Source organism: Diospyros lotus, chromosome 5 (assembly GCF_014633365.1).
Source record: "Diospyros lotus cultivar Yz01 chromosome 5, ASM1463336v1, whole genome shotgun sequence".
Lineage (NCBI taxonomy): Eukaryota > Viridiplantae > Streptophyta > Magnoliopsida > Ericales > Ebenaceae > Diospyros > Diospyros lotus.
Window position 1 is genome coordinate 31,188,290 of NC_068342.1, and position 17,222 is coordinate 31,205,511.

The 17,222-nt window shown below is 38.1% G+C and overlaps 3 protein-coding genes across 3 annotated transcripts; 2 read left to right on the forward strand and 1 right to left on the reverse strand.

The window, feature by feature from the left end:
* LOC127802200 (uncharacterized) lies at positions 1-4,033 on the reverse strand. Its single transcript, XM_052337908.1, has 3 exons — positions 3,805-4,033; positions 1,489-1,582; positions 1-370 (listed from the first exon to the last, which is right to left on the reverse strand). The coding sequence occupies exons 1-3, from the start codon at positions 4,031-4,033 to the stop codon at positions 1-3; spliced, it is 693 nt and encodes a 230-aa protein (XP_052193868.1).
* A 9,288-nt stretch (positions 4,034-13,321) lies between these two features.
* Positions 13,322-14,451, forward strand: LOC127801304 (auxin-responsive protein SAUR68-like). The gene has a single exon (XM_052336278.1). The coding sequence runs from the start codon at positions 13,706-13,708 to the stop codon at positions 14,144-14,146; it is 441 nt and encodes a 146-aa protein (XP_052192238.1). The 5' UTR covers positions 13,322-13,705; the 3' UTR covers positions 14,147-14,451.
* A 1,204-nt stretch (positions 14,452-15,655) lies between these two features.
* LOC127801303 (auxin-responsive protein SAUR68-like) lies at positions 15,656-16,482 on the forward strand. Its single transcript, XM_052336277.1, has one exon. The coding sequence runs from the start codon at positions 15,828-15,830 to the stop codon at positions 16,272-16,274; it is 447 nt and encodes a 148-aa protein (XP_052192237.1). The 5' UTR covers positions 15,656-15,827; the 3' UTR covers positions 16,275-16,482.
* The last annotated feature ends 740 nt before the right edge of the window (positions 16,483-17,222 follow it).

Genomic DNA, 17,222 nt, shown 5'->3' on the forward strand with positions numbered 1-17,222 from the left:
TTAACCAATACCCACATGCAACAGGTCCAAGAAATGCTTGAACTTTGTTGCAATTAGCAACTTTGTACCCATATCAGCTGGGTTATTTTCTGTAGGCACTTTTAGTATAGAAATAGTGCCATTAGTAACCAAATCTCTAACATAATGATACCTGACATCCACGTGCTTTGTGCGTTCATGGTAGACTGGATTTTTGGTCAAGTGAATCGCACTTTGACTGTCTGAATACACCATAGCCTTACCTTGAAGCAGGTGGATTTCCTGAAGGATACCTTGAAGCCACACAGCCTCTTTAACAACATTAGTCACTACTACATACTCAGCCTCAGTGGAAGACAGAGCAATCAGAGGCTGCAGCTGTGATTTCCAACTGATGCAATTTTCACCCAAGGTGAAATACAGAGCAGTATTGGACTTTCGGGTGTCTCTTTCCCCTGCGAAGTCAGAATCTATATACCCAACAAGATCAAGTGTATTACATCTTTTCTTGTAAATTAATCCAACATTAATAGAGCCATGTATATATCTTAATAAATATTTAAGAGCATCCCAATGAGGTTTACCTAGTTTGACATGAATGTGCTAAGGGATGATATAACATAGGCTAGATCCGGCCTAGTACTAATAATGACATACATAATAGTTTCAATTGCATTAGCATATGGAACATTTTCCATTTTAATAATTTCAGAGTTGGACGTTGGGCATTGAGATTTAGTTAAGACAAAATGTCCAGCTAATGGAACACTCACTGGCTTGCAATTATGCATGCCAAACCTTTTTACAACTTTCATTAAATAGTCATTTTGATGAACCTTTAAGCTGAAATTTCCTCTTTCCCTTTCTATTGTCATTCCCAAAATTTTCTTAGCTGACCCTAAGTCTTTCATGTCAAAACTTGTGTTAAGCATCTGTTTTAATTCATTTATCTAAGACTTAGACTTGCTAATTAACAGAATGTCATCCACATGTAACAATAGATAAACAGGGACATTGGAGAGAATAAAATAAAGACAGTTATCATATTGACTTCTAACAAATTCAATCCCTAGGACAAAATTATCAAACTTTTTATACCATTGTCTTGGGGATTGTTTTAAGCCATATAAGGATTTTTTTAGTAAACACACATGTTCGGGCTTATTTGAGTCCATATATCCAGCAGCTTGAGCCATATAAATTTTCTCCTCTTAATTTCCATGCAAAAATGCTGTTTTGATATCTAATTGTTCTAATTCAAGGTCAAATTGAACAACAGTTGATAGCATCATGCGAATGGTTTTAAATTTAACTACAGGGGAGAAAATTTCAGTGTAATCTATACCCTCCCTCTGAGTAAACCCCTTTGCCACTAATCTTGCTTTATACCTAATTACGTCAGTGGGAGATATGCCTTCTTTTAACTTGTACAACCATTTACACTGAATCAGTTTCTGTTTCTAAGGTCTAGGCACCAACTCCCAGGTGCCATTAATTTTAAGAGAGGACATTTCCTCTTCCATGGCCTGCTGCCACTTTACACTTTCCTTGGAGCTGACAGCCTCCTCATATGTGGAAGGCTCACTATTCCTTAATTCCAGTCCTGCCACAAGGACACAATACACTAATTCTGAATAGCCATACCTTGCAGGGGGTCTAGAAACCCTCCTGCTCCTATCGCGGGCTAGATGGTAGTCACTGAGATCTTGAGCTGAGCTGAGATGCTCCACCTCAATCTCAGGTTCTTCTTCTTGTTCCTCTTGATCATCATCATGATCAGAGGTTTGATTTTCATTTGGGACTGGAACATCCTCTAGGTTGGATTTTGTTATAGCAGCTGGAAGATTAACTTCAGTCTGCTCCACCTCGATTTGAGACCCTTCTAGGATGATAAAATCATCTAGACCTTTAGGAATGTTGGTTTTTTCTGAGTTTAGAGTTTTACAAGGGAAAATGACTTCATTAAATATAACATCTCTACTTATAATAATTTTAATCCCACCAGATTGTCTTTCCCATAGTCTAAAGCCTTTGGTCCCTTCTTGGTAACCAACAAACACACACTTAGAAGACCTAGGTTCTAATGTACCTTCTGACTTGTGAGCATAAGCTTCACAACCAAACACCCTAAGGTAATTAAGATTTATTTTCCTATCAGTCCATTTCTCTTCTGGGCATTTTAGGTTTAGGGCAGTTGATGGGCTTCTATTTACTAGGTGGGCTGCTGTGGACAAAGCCTCCCCCCAAAAGGACTTTGGCATATTAGAGGTGAATAAGAGGCATCTAACCTTTTCAATAAGGGTTCTGTTCATTCTCTTAGCTACCCCATTTTGTTGGGGTGTATACCTCACAATCCTATGTCTAAGTATTCTTTAGGTATTGCAAAATTCATCAAACTCTTTGTTACAAAATTCCAGACCATTGTCTGTTCTTAAGACCTTAATCTTTCTATCTATTTGATTTTCAATTATGTTCTTTCAAGTTTTAAACTTCTCTAGAGTCTGGTCTTTTGATTTTAAAAGAAAAATCCAAACCTTCCTAGTGAAATCATCCACAATAGAAAGAAAATACTTGTTACTACCGTAGGTAGAGACCTGAAAAGGCCCCCATAAGTCTGCATGTATATGTTCTAGGCATACCTTCGCCAGGTGAGTCCCTTTATGGAAACTCAGCCTGTGTTACTTGCCTAGAACACATAACTCACAAAAATCGAGGGACCCAATTGGCACTGAACCAAGGTAACCTTGGTTAGACAGTGTCTTAAGACCTTTCATGCTCATATGGCCAAGCCTCAGGTGCCAGAGTTCTGTCTTATCAGTTTTGACTATGCATGCAGAATTAACATTATCAAAGGGAAAATAACAGTCATCCAAAACATACAATCCATTTTTCTTAGCACTGGTTAGGATTAATTCATCTCTTTTAAACACATGCATGGATCCATTTTCTGCTTATAAGAGAACCCTAGCTCATCTAATGTGCCAAGAGATATCAGATTTCTTTTTAAGTCAGGAACATATCTTACATCAGTTAAGGTTCTAGTTTTGTTATCATGCAATTTAAGAGATATGTTTTCTATACCTTTAACCCTACAGGATTGGTTATTACCCATAAACACTATTCCAGATTCCTTTTATCAAAATTTTGAAACCAATCAATGTTAGGACACATATGGAAAGAACAACCTGAATCCATGATCCATTCATTATCAATAGAAAAATCTGAAACAGTAAGAACCTCATATAAGCAATTTGAATTATTAGCATTAGCATTTACATTTCCTCCTTGTTTTTGTTTTCTGATGAAGTCATAATAGTATTTCTTAATGTGTCCCTCTTTCCCATAGTGATAGCATTTCTATTTTTGCTTACCCTTTTTGTCTTTCTTCTTACCTTTTTGCCCTGACCCACTAGTTTGATCATTGTTACTTATAAAGTGTTTTTTTTTTATTTTTACTCTTCACAAATAGGTTATTTTCAGATTTCTTAGATGTTCCTAGTTCCAGTTCTCTAGCCTTAATGGCTGAAATAACAAGGTCTAGACTCGGTACAATGCCAGTATATCTCAATGTATGTTTAACAACATCATAATCATCAGGCAATGAATTTAACAGAATCATAGCTTCACTCGAGTCACCTAAAGCTTGATCAGTACCTCTAAGTAATAATGCAAGCCTAGTAAATTTGTCTATGTTCTCATCCATTGTCTTAGATGTACTCATTTTAAAGTTAAACAACATGCATTTCAAGTAAACTAAATTAGGTGCAGTGATGACAGAAAATAAATAATCTAGCTTATTCCAGAGTTCTAAGGGAGTAGACATACCATCTACTTTGCGGATCATACTATCACATAAGTGGAGGAAGATCAGATTGAAGGCTTCCTCTCTGATTTCTTCTGTCCTCGCAAGCTGGTCTGCGGACCATTTGCGATCATCTGACTCAAGTGCTATAAGCACTTTGTGATGAGAAAGTAACACTCTCATCTTCTTTTTCCAGCTTCCATAATCTCCTTTTCCATCAAATATATCGATTTCAAATCGGGTAGAATTCATCTCCGTCTTGCACGAAGGTAACTTAGAGGGCTATAGACACTAAAGAGAATCCCTACAGCAAACACCCACTGACACGAACTCTCAAAGAACCCCTCGAATCAATGACCACCCTCGATTTGAAAAACGATTGAACTTATAGAAACCCTAAGAGCCGATCTTAACACGACTCTAATACCACTGTTGGGAACCGATAACAAAAACCTTAGGGTTTTCGATGCTTTTCAATCACAGAATCTTGATGAACAAAATTAGAAGCAAAATAAACATACACAAAACAAAAACGAAAAAGGGAAAGGAGGCAAAAGATTTTTACCGTGGTTCACCTCAAAACGAGACTACGTCCATGTTGAGCTCAAGAGAAAAGAGTTCACTGCACTATGAGATGAATCCGAGATTACACCCACATAAAACCCTCACAAACCCTCTGTACAAACACTGGTTCGAGAATACAAAAATGCCCAATAATCACTCAATACAGATTAAAAGGCAGAACCTTATCGAACTATATAACTTAAGAAAAGCTATACAACATTTATAGAGAATGAAAAACAGAGAAGCAAACCAGGAACCCTAGCCTCGAAGACAAAGGCTCTCGCCTCTTCTGAATCTTTTCCTTTCTCCATTGCTTTTTGTTTCTTTCACTTCAATCGTCTGACTAGAACACATCCCGAGGGGTGGGATAAAATAGCGATGATGGATGGCTGAGATTACGCCACATAAAGCACAGATGGAGGGCCAAGATCACATCGTGCAAGCATGATGATTATTCCAACAGAAATGGCAGACGAGTAAGGGAGATGATCGGGCAAGATAAAGCAAGGTTTGGCGCCAACCGAAAGCAGCTGATGGTTGCCACGTGCTGCCATCCAGCAGCTGCCAAATGGCAGCATGCGGTTGCTACACGTGGCCATGTAATCAGCTTAAATGCAACGACGCCGTTTGGAGCTTCACAACCAACAGCTTGTCATAACATAGTCTTGAGTGCCATGATAGTTTTCTTATCTGACATGTTATTCTTCGAACTTCTACATCATTGGCCCCATTTGGTTCTTGTTCCTCGTGCTCTGGTTCTGCTTCAAAAGAATCATATTCTCTAGTTTTTTCATCTATTTGAACTGTAGTAGTCATGTTGATAACTCTCGAGAATGATTGATTATAATCACTGATTGATTGATTCCAGAATTAGATTGATTGATTCTAGTTTCCAAAACAAAAGATGTATCTTTTAGATTGTTGTATATTTATGTTTTTGTAATCTTTCCAATAGGAGTTGTATTGTATATTCTGTACAAAGTTTTCAAAACCATATTTGGAAACTTCCCTAGGAAATAACTTCCTTATTCAATAAGGAAGTCTGTATATATTTTGTAATTGGCCCATTCCAAAGAATAAGAATGATTGAATCCTTTTATTTCCAAGTCTCTTTCTTGATATGGTATCACAGCCACAAGAGTTTAGTTACTGATTTTTTCGTGACTTTTGTGGTTTTATTTTTCCTCCTTTATTCAATCTTTTTCTTCTTCACCCAACATCATGTCTTCTACCCAAAATCCAATCTCGGACACGACTAATTCCAACAACACGACAAAAGTTTTATTTACTAGAATTAACAGTGGGAACTGAGGAGGAGAATTGCAGAACCTTCAAGTAACTTACCAATTGAACGAAAAAAACTACTTGAAGTGGTCGCAATTAATTCGAACCTTTCTAAAGGGAAATGGGAAACTCAACCATCTGTTAGGAACCGATCCGAAGGAAAGAGATCCAACATTTGCAGCATGGGATGATGAAGACTCCTTGGTGATGTCTTAGCTCTGGAACTCCATGATTCCAGAAATTAGTGACAGCAGCCAAGGATATTTGGGATGCAATAAACCTCACCTATTCCAAGGTTTGTGAGGCGGCCCAGATATATGAGATAAGGATTAAGGTGGTAGCGACCAAGTAGGGGATGAAGGCCATAACAGAGTTTGCAAATCTATTGCAAACTCTATGGCAAGAGTTGGATTACTACCAGTGTTTGAAGATGAAGTGTAGGGAGGATACTGGACTTCATAAACAATTTGTAGAGAAGGAGAAAACGTATGATTTTTTGGCTAGCCTTAATGTGGAGTTTGATGCAGTGAGAGTGCAGATTCTAAGCAAGGTGGATCTGCCCTCCCTGAATAAGGTGATTTCCCTAGTACATGTAGAAGATGGGAGAAGAGGAGTGATGCTGGAATCTACACCAGTAGACAACTTTTCCTTTCTGACCTTGAAGGCTCACAACCAGAATAGAGGGCCACCCAAAGAAGAGAAGAAGGCTATGGATAGAGAGTCTCTATGGTGTACCTTCTGCAAAAAGCCTAGGCATACCGTAGAGGGGTGTTGGAAACTGCATGGAAGGCCACCCAAAGGAGGACCACTAGCAAGGAATCAAGGATAGGGGCAGGTACATATGGCCAACAATTATCAGCAGCCTGCACTCGAGTCAAAAAATCAAGATCAAGGAGAAGCTCTTGAACCTTACAAGGCAGAAATTGAAAGGCTAAAAGGTTTTCTAGGGTCCCCTGACAAGAAGATCGAGAAGGGTAACTACTCTCTTGCCCTTACAAGTACTCATTCCTATTCTTTTTCCTTACATGCTTTAGAAATCGTGAATCACAACTCTTGGGTATTAGACTCAGGGGCCTTAAACCATATGACCCCTTTTTTCTCAATTCTTCATCAACTATAATCCTTGTCCAAGCTCCAAAAAGATTAAAATGGTAGATGGTTCACTAATCACCTTGCCGGCCAAGGAGATGTTCTTAATAAACATCTCACTCTCAGAAATATCCTACATGTTCCTAAATTGTGTACTAACCTCCTATCTATCCAGAAACATTTTTCATTCAAATGTTTGTGAGTTGCAGGAACAAGGCATGAAGAAGATGATTGGGCTTGTTAGGACTGGAGATGGTCTCTATCATCTTAAGGAACTGAGTGGGCAGGACAACAGCAAGAACCATTCTCCCATGTCATACTTAGCTTATTATAATAAAGACCAAGTATGGTTACATCATCACCGGCTTGGTCATCCCTCTTTCTTAACACTTAGGGTGATATTTCCAGAATTGTTTAAAGATCTAGATGTTAAGAATTTCAATTGTGTTGTGCGTGAGTTTGTAAAGCAAAAAATGGTGTCTTTTCTTCTATCTAATAAAAGAGCTAATCTTCCTCTTTCTTTAATACATAGTAATGTTTGGGGGGCCATCAAGTGTTCCCAACATTTTCTGGGCACGGTGGTTTGTTAACTTTGTAAATGATTGCACTAGAACAGTGTGGTTATACCTATTAAAATAAAAGTCAGAAGTCAGCACTGTATTCTCTGTATACTATAACATGATTAGGAATCAATTTGGGGTAGAAATAAAATGTTTTAGGTCTGTAATGCTAGAGATTTTTTCAACTGATCCCTCTTTGATTTCTTTCAACAAAAGGGTGTTATTCACGAGTCTTCCTGTCCTTACACCCCCCAACAAAATGGGGTAGCTGAGAGGAAGAATGATCATCTTCTAGTTGTTATTAGGGCTCTTTTGTTTCACCATAATGTTCTTAAAAGCTATTAGGGGGAAGCAGCTTTGACAACCACCTTTCTTATCAATAGACTACCCTCAAAATCTCTTGAATCCCAAAGTCCAATTCAACCGCTAACCAAACATTTCCCTGATTTCCATGTGACTAGCAATTGGAATCCCAAAGTGTTCAGATGTGTAGCCTATGTTCACGTTTCTACAGTTAATAGAGTAAAATTAGATCCTCGAGCACTGAAATGTGTGTTCATTGGTTACTCTCCTACTCAAAAAAGGTACCGTTGCTATCATCCTCCTTCAAAGAGATATTTTGTGTTAGCAAATGTGACTTTTTTTGAAAATGAGCCTTATTTTAAACACCCCAATGCTTAGGAAAATGACCTACCTGATAGGAATCATTTCTCTATTCCCCTTATTCCTGATCTATCAATCCCTTTGGTACCATCTTATGTTCCAGAGGATGTGCTAGGTGTGACACCAGAGTAACCTATTTCTAAGACCCCCTCGACCACTGCAGATTTATTCAAGAAGGGCAAGGCTTGTATTTGACCCTATGCAAGCCCCAATATCCTCAAACAACCCTAGTCCTACCACAGACAACAATGAAAATTCAGCCAGCTCTTCTAAATCTTCACCAGGTAATTCTGTTACTTCTTCATTATCTGCTGATAACCCCACTGAATCTGTTGAACCTACACCTAATAGTGATCTTGATTGGCCTATTGCTATTAGGAAGGGAACTAGAACCTGTACTAAGCATCCCTTACACTTATTTCTCTCATATTCTAAATTGTCATCCAATCACAAGGCCTTCCTTACCAATCTCCACACAATTCCAATACCCAAAACTTTTTTTTGAAGCAATAGGGGATAGGAATTGGAAAGATTCCATGGAGATTGAGATAACAGCCTTAGAGAAGAACTAAACGTGGGAACTTGTGCAATTGCCTAAGGGAAAACATTTGGTGGGTTATAAGTGGGTGTATACAGTAAAGTATAAATCTGATAAGTCATTGGACATGTATAAAGCAAGATTGGTGGCCAAGGGGTATACCCAAGAATACGAGGTAGACTACTTAGATACTTTTGCATCAGTTGCAAAATTAAATACAATAAGAGTCCTCCTATCTTTGGCTGCTAATCTTGGTTGGTCATTGCAACAATTCGATGTAAAAAATGCATTTTTGCATGGAGACCTAGACGAGGAAGTATACATGGAATTACCACCAAGATACAACCCCATAACACAAGAAAAAGTAGTCTGCAAGTTGAAGAAGGCACTATACGGACTAAAATAGTCCCCGAAGGCCTGGTTTGGTCGATTTACAAGTGTGATGGTTGGTATGGGGTATAGGTAAAGTTAAGGAGATCATACCTTATTCATTAAACACTCTGCTATAGGAGGAGTAATAGCGTTCATAGTCTATGTTGATGATATTGTTGTCACTAGCAATGATGAGGAAAGGATGAGTAAGTTGAAGGAGTGTTTGATTAGGGAATTTGAGATTAAGGACTTGGGAAGACTGAAATATTTTTTAGGGATAGAAGTGGCTCATTTAAAAGAGGAAATTTTTTTCTCATAACAAAAATATATATTCAAAGACACCAGTATGCTTGGATGTAAGGTGGTGGAAACCCTTTATTAAACTAAATCATAAGTTAGGAGAGGCCTTATAAGATGACATGGTTAACAAAGGGTCTTATCAACGGTTGGTTGACAAGCTAATCTACTTAGCTGATACTCAGCCAGACATAGCTTATGCTGTGGAAGTAGTTAGCTAATTCATGCACAACCAAAGGGAGATTCATTTAAGGGTAGTGTACAGGATCCTCCACTACTTGAAAGGAACCCCAGGAAGGGTATTTTATTCTGGAAAGGAGAATCCATGACTCTTGAAACTTACACGGACTCAGATTATATGGGATCTATGGTGGACAGGAGGTCAACATTAGGCTATTGTACCTTTTTGGGAGGTAATTTGGTAACATGGAGAAGAAAAAAATAAAATGTGGTTGTTTGGTTAAGTGCAGAGGCTGAGTTTAGATCCATGGCCCTAGGGATATGTGAACTGCTATTACTGAAATTGTTGCTAGATGATCTCAAGATTAAGTGGACAACACCTATGAAGTTATATTGTGATAATAAGTTAGCAATCAGCATTACCCATAATCCAGTTCAACATGATAGAACAAAACATGTTGAAGTGGACAAACACTTTATAAAGGAAAAATTGGATAGTGGATTGATTTGCACTCCTTATATCTCTTCAAATGATTAGCTAAGGGATGTACTAACTAAAGGTCTTCCTACAACAATGTTTCATAGAATGGTGAGCAAGATCGAGATGGATGATATTCATTCCCAATCTTGAGGGGGAGTTTTGATAGCTCTCGGGAATGATTGATTATAATTACTGATTGATTGATTCCAGAATTAGATTGATTGATTCTAGTTTCCTAAACAAAAGATGTATCTTTTAGATTGTTGTATATTTATGTTATTGTAATCTTTCCAATAGGAGTTGTATTGTAGATTCTGTATAAAGTTTCCAAAACCATATTTGGAAACTTCCATAGGAAATAACTTCCTTATTTAGCAATGAAATTTGTATATATTTTGTAATCGGCCCATTCCAAAGAATAAGAACAATTGAATCCTTTTATTTCCAAGTCTCTTTCTTGACAAGTCACTTTAGTAGTGCTATCAGCCTTCTGCTCACTTTGCAGTTCATTTTCTGCAAATATCTCATCTCTACTGACTGTAACCTTACGGGTAATGGGATCCCACAAGTGATACCCCTTAACACCATTAGCATAGCCCAAGAATATACATTTCTTGGATTTTGGATCTAGCTTTGTTCTTTCTTGGGAGTTGTACATCACGTACACAGGACATCCAAACACATGTAGAGAAGAATAATATGCTGGCTTGCTAGTCCACATCTCCATTGGTGTCTTTAGACTAATTGCAATTGACGGTGACCGATTTATCACATAACAGGCGATTTTGATTGCTTCTACCCTGAAAGACTTGGCTAATCCTGCGGTTCCCAACATAACTCTTGTTCTTTCTAGGAGAGTTCTGTTCAACCGCTTTGTTACACCATTTTGCTAAGGTGTATGTGCAACTGTGAATTGCCTTTGAATACCCTCTTGCTTGCAAAATGTTAGAAAATTGACGTCTATATATTCTCCTCCATTGTTTGTCCTTAAGCACTTGATCCTCTTTTCATATTCAAGTTCTACTCTTACTTTGAAGTCCTTGAATATTAAAAACACATATGACTTCTTCTTGATTGGGTACACCTGTAATCTCTTGGAGTAGTCATCAATGAATGATACAAAATATTTTTCTCCTCCTAGGGATATTTCTAGTGACTCCCATACATCAGAATGAATCAAGTCTAGAATGCATTTACTCCTTGCATCAGATCTGCTAAACTTTAATCTATGCTGCTTACTTATCACACAGTGCTCACAGAAAGGTAAGTTTACCGATTTGAGCCCGTAAAGGAGATTACGTTCTGCAAGAATCTTCAAACCTCGTTCTGACATGTGGCTTAGTTTGGGATACCACATCATCGATGAATCTTCTTGGCTGGATGTTGCAATAGATGCATTCGCCTCTCACATTGTATCTCCCAAAAGCATGTATAGATTTGTTGCGATCTTTTCTGCTTTCATCACCTCTATCCACTTTCAAGATCCCACCTTCGATATGGGTTTTGCACCAAAGGTCATATAATTGTCCAATAGACAATAGATTCTTCTTCAAACCTTTCACATATCGTACCCCTTGAATTGTGTTAATAGTACCATCGTACATTTTCAACTTGACGGTACCAACTCCAGCAATTTTTAAGGCATAATCATTACCCATGAACACAGATCCTTCTGAGATATGTTCATAAGTGCAAAACCATTCTCGTCGTGGAGTCATGTGCCATGTTGCTCCGAATCCATTATCCAAACATTAATGAGTTGCTTTTCGCCTTTAGAGCCAATTGCTACTTCGCCATACAAGATTTCTCCATAATTAAAGGTACTAGCAACACACCCTTGAGAGGTTGTTGCTTTAGGAGCTTTTTCTGCATTTTTCTTGTTGTGCCAACAATCTTTCTTCAAGTGCCCTTTCATGCCACAATGGTAGCATTTGAAGTTCTTCATTCTTCGTGACTTTGATCTACTCTAATTTTGACTCCCACTGGAGCCACAATCCATTGATCTACCTCTCATCACTGACAAAGCCTCTGCTTGCTTTGAACTTTCTAATATGTCTTCATTGTTCTTCCGCCTGGATTCTTTTTCAAGAATAATGACATCAACATCATCAAATTGAAGACTATCAACAATATCATTATTTGTTATGTTGATGATGAGTTGATCATATGAATCAGGTATACTTTGAAGTAGAAGCTCTGCACGCTCATTTTCTACCATGTTGTAATCTGATGTTGTAAGTTGGGAAAATAGAGTATTTAGATTGTTGATGTGCTTTGTTACTGTTGTGGATTCACTCATTCGAAGAGTATAAAGTCTCCTCTTTAAGAATGTCCTGTCGTGAAGTGATTTAATCTCGTACAATTTGGTGAGAGCATCCCAAATCTCCTTTGCCGTCTTCTTTTCTGCAACACTTGATAAGATTGAATCTACCATTGTTGGATGTAGGTTGCCAACAACATTGTCATCCATCTCCTTCCACTTCTCATTAATTATCCTTGTAGGTCTGCCTTTAATTGCTGTTAAGCAATTGTCCTTCCTCAGGACTGCCTTTATTTTCAGTTTCCATAGGGAGAAATTACTCCCATTAAACTTCTCAATATCATATTTTGCTACCATGGTATTGACAACAATTTGTTTCTCAACTGGACCAACTTACTTTATTTCACTGTGAATAGTACCATATACGTGAATAGTATTATATATATATACCATATTGAGACAAACCTCGTATACGTTAACAATACTGAAAAAGTATACAACTACATGTGTGAATAGTAACCGTATAGTGAATAGTAACCACTAACCAACAGCTCGGATACCATTGTTGGTAAATCAAAGTAACAAAAAGATATCACACAGCTAAAATAAAGTTGAGAAAATAGGAACTAAACACTAAGATTTATGTGGTTCACTAATATAGGCTACGTCCACGAACAAGTGAAAAATGGATCACACTAGAAAGAATAGAGTAAATCAATTATTCTCTAATTGTTAGGAGAGAACAATTATCACTCTCTCTATTAATAGGAGTAAAACACCTTACAATTTCTCTCTAGGCACTAAGAAATGAAGCTATAGAGGAGAAGAGAAGAAATGTGATGGAATGATATGGATTATAAAACCATCATCCAAGCCTCTCTTATATAGGTTTCAAGGATGAACTATGGCCACAAATTTTGTGTGACTAGAAATTGGGCAATTTCTAGCCATTCATTTACTTGGCCACCATTTAGCCACTTGGCAACATTGTAGCCATTCTCATTTACTTGGCCACCATTTAGCCACTTGTCCACATCTCTCCCACTTGTATCATGGCCATCAATTTCATGGAGTTCAAACACAAAAGTTCACTATTCTCACCCTAGTCATATCATCTTAATATAAAAGGAAAACCATATGGAACCAACATACTAAATTAAACAAGGTATATGGTCAGAGAACAGTTGCATGAAAATTATAACATTTCTTAGTATGCACATAGTGGTAGTTCAAGAGAATGGACCCAATTTGTCTGCAATCCACTCCATAGTGCAGGATATAGTCACTTTTCTCATAGGACACCAGCTTTCTGGGCCCAATATGTTGTCAAACCACTTAACACATCAAATGTGGGCTTTGTTGCACCTTCATGTCCTGATTAACATACATAACCGGGCATGCCTACCACTAATATCGTCCTTCTCATTCATTTGCCACATGGGTTTGCTTCCCATAGAATTCCAAAGCTAGATGTATTTAAGGCAGGGTCACCAACTTTTTTGAGTACATATAAGTAGGGCTCCTTCTTTATTTCCTATCAAGCAGAGGGACAGCTTTTTCAGTCTTCCAAGAGCCAAATCTCCCTTTCTCTCTTTCCAACAAATTCCACCCTTTCTAGACTCCTAGAAAAACAAGCATGATCAGCTCTAAGAAGCTCGTAAAAATGGCACGGAAGTGGCAGAAGCTGGCTGCTATCACTCCGAAAAGAATCACTTCTCCGATAACCAAAGAGGCTGTTGCTGCAGGCCATTGCAGCCCATCAACAGTTGATAAGGGTCACTTTGTAGTGTACTCTGCTGATGGGACACGCTTTGTAATTCCCTTGGCTTATCTGAGCAAGGAAGTAGTCAGAGAGCTCCTAAAAATGGCAGAGGAAGAGTATGGACTGCCAAGCCATGGCCCTATCACATTGCCTTTTGATGCAATATTTTTTGAATATGCACTCTCTTTGATAAAAAGGAATGCATCCGAGGAGCTGCAGGGGGCACTGCTATTGTCCATCACTAGTAGTCGATGCCTATCATTCCAGAACCACCAACAAGGACAAAGCAATCAGCAATTAGTCTGCAGTTTCTGATCTGATTACACTCCAGTTTTGTAAATGATACGCATTGCAGTTAGATTAATATAATTAATGGAATCTCCAAATAGATTTTGCTCATGTTTGTTCTTGTTCCATCGCAAATGATACTTTGATATGAAATCTAGGTAACTACTAGTGTCTAAAAGACTAAAAGAAACGTTCTTGGTACAGAAGGTATCTGTAATTTCAGTAAGTTTAGAGCCTTTCTCCATCATTTTAGTTATGTGGGTTCCCCATGTCAAATCAAATGAAATTAATTTCCAGAACAGGTCTCTGAAAATTGATGAAGTTCCTCCTCTAGGAAATCCTGTGTACCAGAATTCTTTGTTGAATCTGGAACAAGCAGCTGTCAAGGAATGTAAAACACAGTTAATTGATGATTGATTTCATAAAATGCAGTTAGCATCTACACAATTGAGAAAATGAGATATGTCGAATTCAGTAACTCCAGAGCCTTTCTCCATATATAAATAGACTAAAGTTCCCCATTGTCGAATTAAATGAAATTAATTTCCAGACTAGATCTATAAAAATTGATGTAGTTCTTCCTTTAGCAAATACTGCGTATCAGAATTCTTGTTGAATCTGGAAGAAATGTTGCAGCCACTCTTCCATGCCATCTTTTCTCTTTTTGGTTGATAGGAGACCAAAGAATACCACAATTTTAATGTAGCACTAATGCGAGAGAGTAGTACTAATCTTTTTATTTCAGCAGACGAAAAAGGCAATTTGTGATACCAATGAGCAGGTGAAACTAATGTGAGCAAGTTATGTCAAAGTAAAACGCAGCAGCATATAAATCAGTGCTACTGTCAAGGAGCATTTTAGAACCTAAAACGCCAGAAAAGTGAAAAAAAGGAGAACAAATAGATAGAAAATTATGAAAAGAAATTTCAAATGAATCACATAGCTTAAATCTAATAAACTAAACTGAGTAAATGGGAGCACTTGAATTCTTTAAAAAGCATTATATTTGGCTGTTTTAATACTAACAAATTATAGTCCCACATATTTAGTGGGCAGATCCAAATATGGCACCAAATTATCACTGGGGCCTCCAAATTGCAAATTATGCTAAGGTGAAGGTCTTGATATTACTTCATAGGGACACAGCCTTATCCACTTGAAGCCACATAGTTCTTTCTTGTCTCATAGACATGTTAGGTTTGACGTTCTATATTGTTCTGAAAATTCTCAGTGCTCCAAAATTTTTGTCTCACCCATTGGCCAACCACAACCTATTCTTTCATAGATATATACATATTCATGTAAGTGGTTGAACATTTAACAGGGGAGAAAGATGTAGTCCAGATAATTGACCAATTTGGCCCCTTTTTGGTGCTTCTCAAGTCCTGGAATCACAGAGACCACTGGATTCAGACCCCACGTGTCATCTAACCACTTAGCACACAGAAGGAACGGAACAAGAGATGGTGATTGGCCACCGCCCAGTTCTCTTCTGCATTAAATAGCACATGATCTTGTAGCCATGGACCCCTACCCATAGAAAGCCACATTCAATTGCAGTGCCTGTGGCTATGTTTATATATATATATATATATATATATATAGCTATCCTCCCTCCCTCAGATTAACACAGCAAACCAATTCATCATTCAGAGAGAGATACCAACCTCCTCTTCTCCTCGATCATAGTATAACAAAGCAAGACAGTATGATCAGCACCAAGAAACTCATCAAGATGGTAAGGAAATGGCAGCGGGCGGCCGCCATCACAAGAAGAAGAAGAATTTCAATACCAAGAGCCGAAGGAGATGTCAGTAGTGGGAGCAGCTCATCATCAGTGGCCGATAGGGGTCATTTTGTTGTGTACACGGCGGATCAAAGACGATTCGCTTTTCCAATTGCGTATCTTAACCATGGGATCATCAGAGGGCTCCTTAAGTTGTCGGAAGAAGAGTTCGGACTGCCAAGCGATGGACCCATTACGCTGCCGTGCGATGCGGCATTGATGGAGTACGTGGTGTCTTTAATCCCACGGCGCACCTCCAAAGAAATGCAGGAAGCTCTGCTGGCGTCCATTGCAAATAACGGAAAATGCTCAATGTCTCGCCCTCTTCTTCGTCATCAATCCCGGCAATCACTGGTCTGCAGCTTCTAGCGAGAAGATCCATACCCCATCGCTCAAATTTTGTAGATAATCCCATCCTAGTCAATTATGTATGTTAACCAGGACATGAAGGTGCAACAATGCTCACAATTTGTATGCTAAGTGGTTTGCCAGCATATTGGGTCCAGAACAGCTGGTGTCTTGTGAGAAAAGCGACTATATCCAGCATAGTGTAGTATATTGCAGACAAATTGGGTCCATTCAGTTGAACTCCAATAGTTAAACTACCAATTAATGTTGTAATCTTCTTGCAACTGATCTCTTATTATACATGCCGTTTGATTTCAGCATGTTGGGTCCATATGCTTTGCCTTCTGTATAGTAATTTTGCTTAATTAACTGCATTCAGTGCCAGCATACTTAGTATGGTCTATAGACTATAGTAGTAGTTGTTAATCATTAGTTTACTTTTCCAATGGCATAAGCTCAAATTCAGCAAGCAGAAAATAATAAAAAAGATGAGCGTTTCCATATATGCAATACGAAAAAACTTCTTTAAACATTTACAGGACTGAAGTAAACAAGTAATTGCTGATTTGTCTTCCCCCATGCTTGACGGATGATAATGAATTCTCAATGGGCATGTTCGTTCACTGCCTGCAATCCATGAATGAAGAATGTACCAGTTGGGTTTCTGATTGGCCCCTTCGAATCGATCAGTCTTCTTTAGACAGTTCGGTAACAATATATATTGTACTAAAACAGATCGAGGCAATACGATATCTGCAAGTAAAGCTGCCACCCACATATGGTTCATCGCCATACATCTTTAAATATGCTAATCCTGTGTATGTATGTATGTATGTATGTATGCAATCATAAAAGGCTTGCAACTTTTCAGACATGCATATGCCTAAAAGTTGATGTAACTTTCCATTTTAGACAGACATTGAGAGAACCATATCCTATATTAAATTGAAGTTTTCTGTAGTTTCCAAC

Coding starts and splice junctions, on each gene's coding strand:
- LOC127802200 (XM_052337908.1), bottom strand. CDS start 4,033: ATGAATTCTACCCGATTTGAAATCGATATATTTGATGGAAAAGGAGAT. Junction 1,583..3,804: donor TATGATCCGCAAAGTAGATG/GTATGTCTACTC, acceptor TCCTTGTGGCAG/GACTGGAATTAAGGAATAGT. Junction 371..1,488: donor CAGGCCATGGAAGAGGAAAT/GTCCTCTCTTAA, acceptor AAATTGCATCAG/TTGGAAATCACAGCTGCAGC.
- LOC127801304 (XM_052336278.1), top strand. CDS start 13,706: ATGATCAGCTCTAAGAAGCTCGTAAAAATGGCACGGAAGTGGCAGAAG.
- LOC127801303 (XM_052336277.1), top strand. CDS start 15,828: ATGATCAGCACCAAGAAACTCATCAAGATGGTAAGGAAATGGCAGCGG.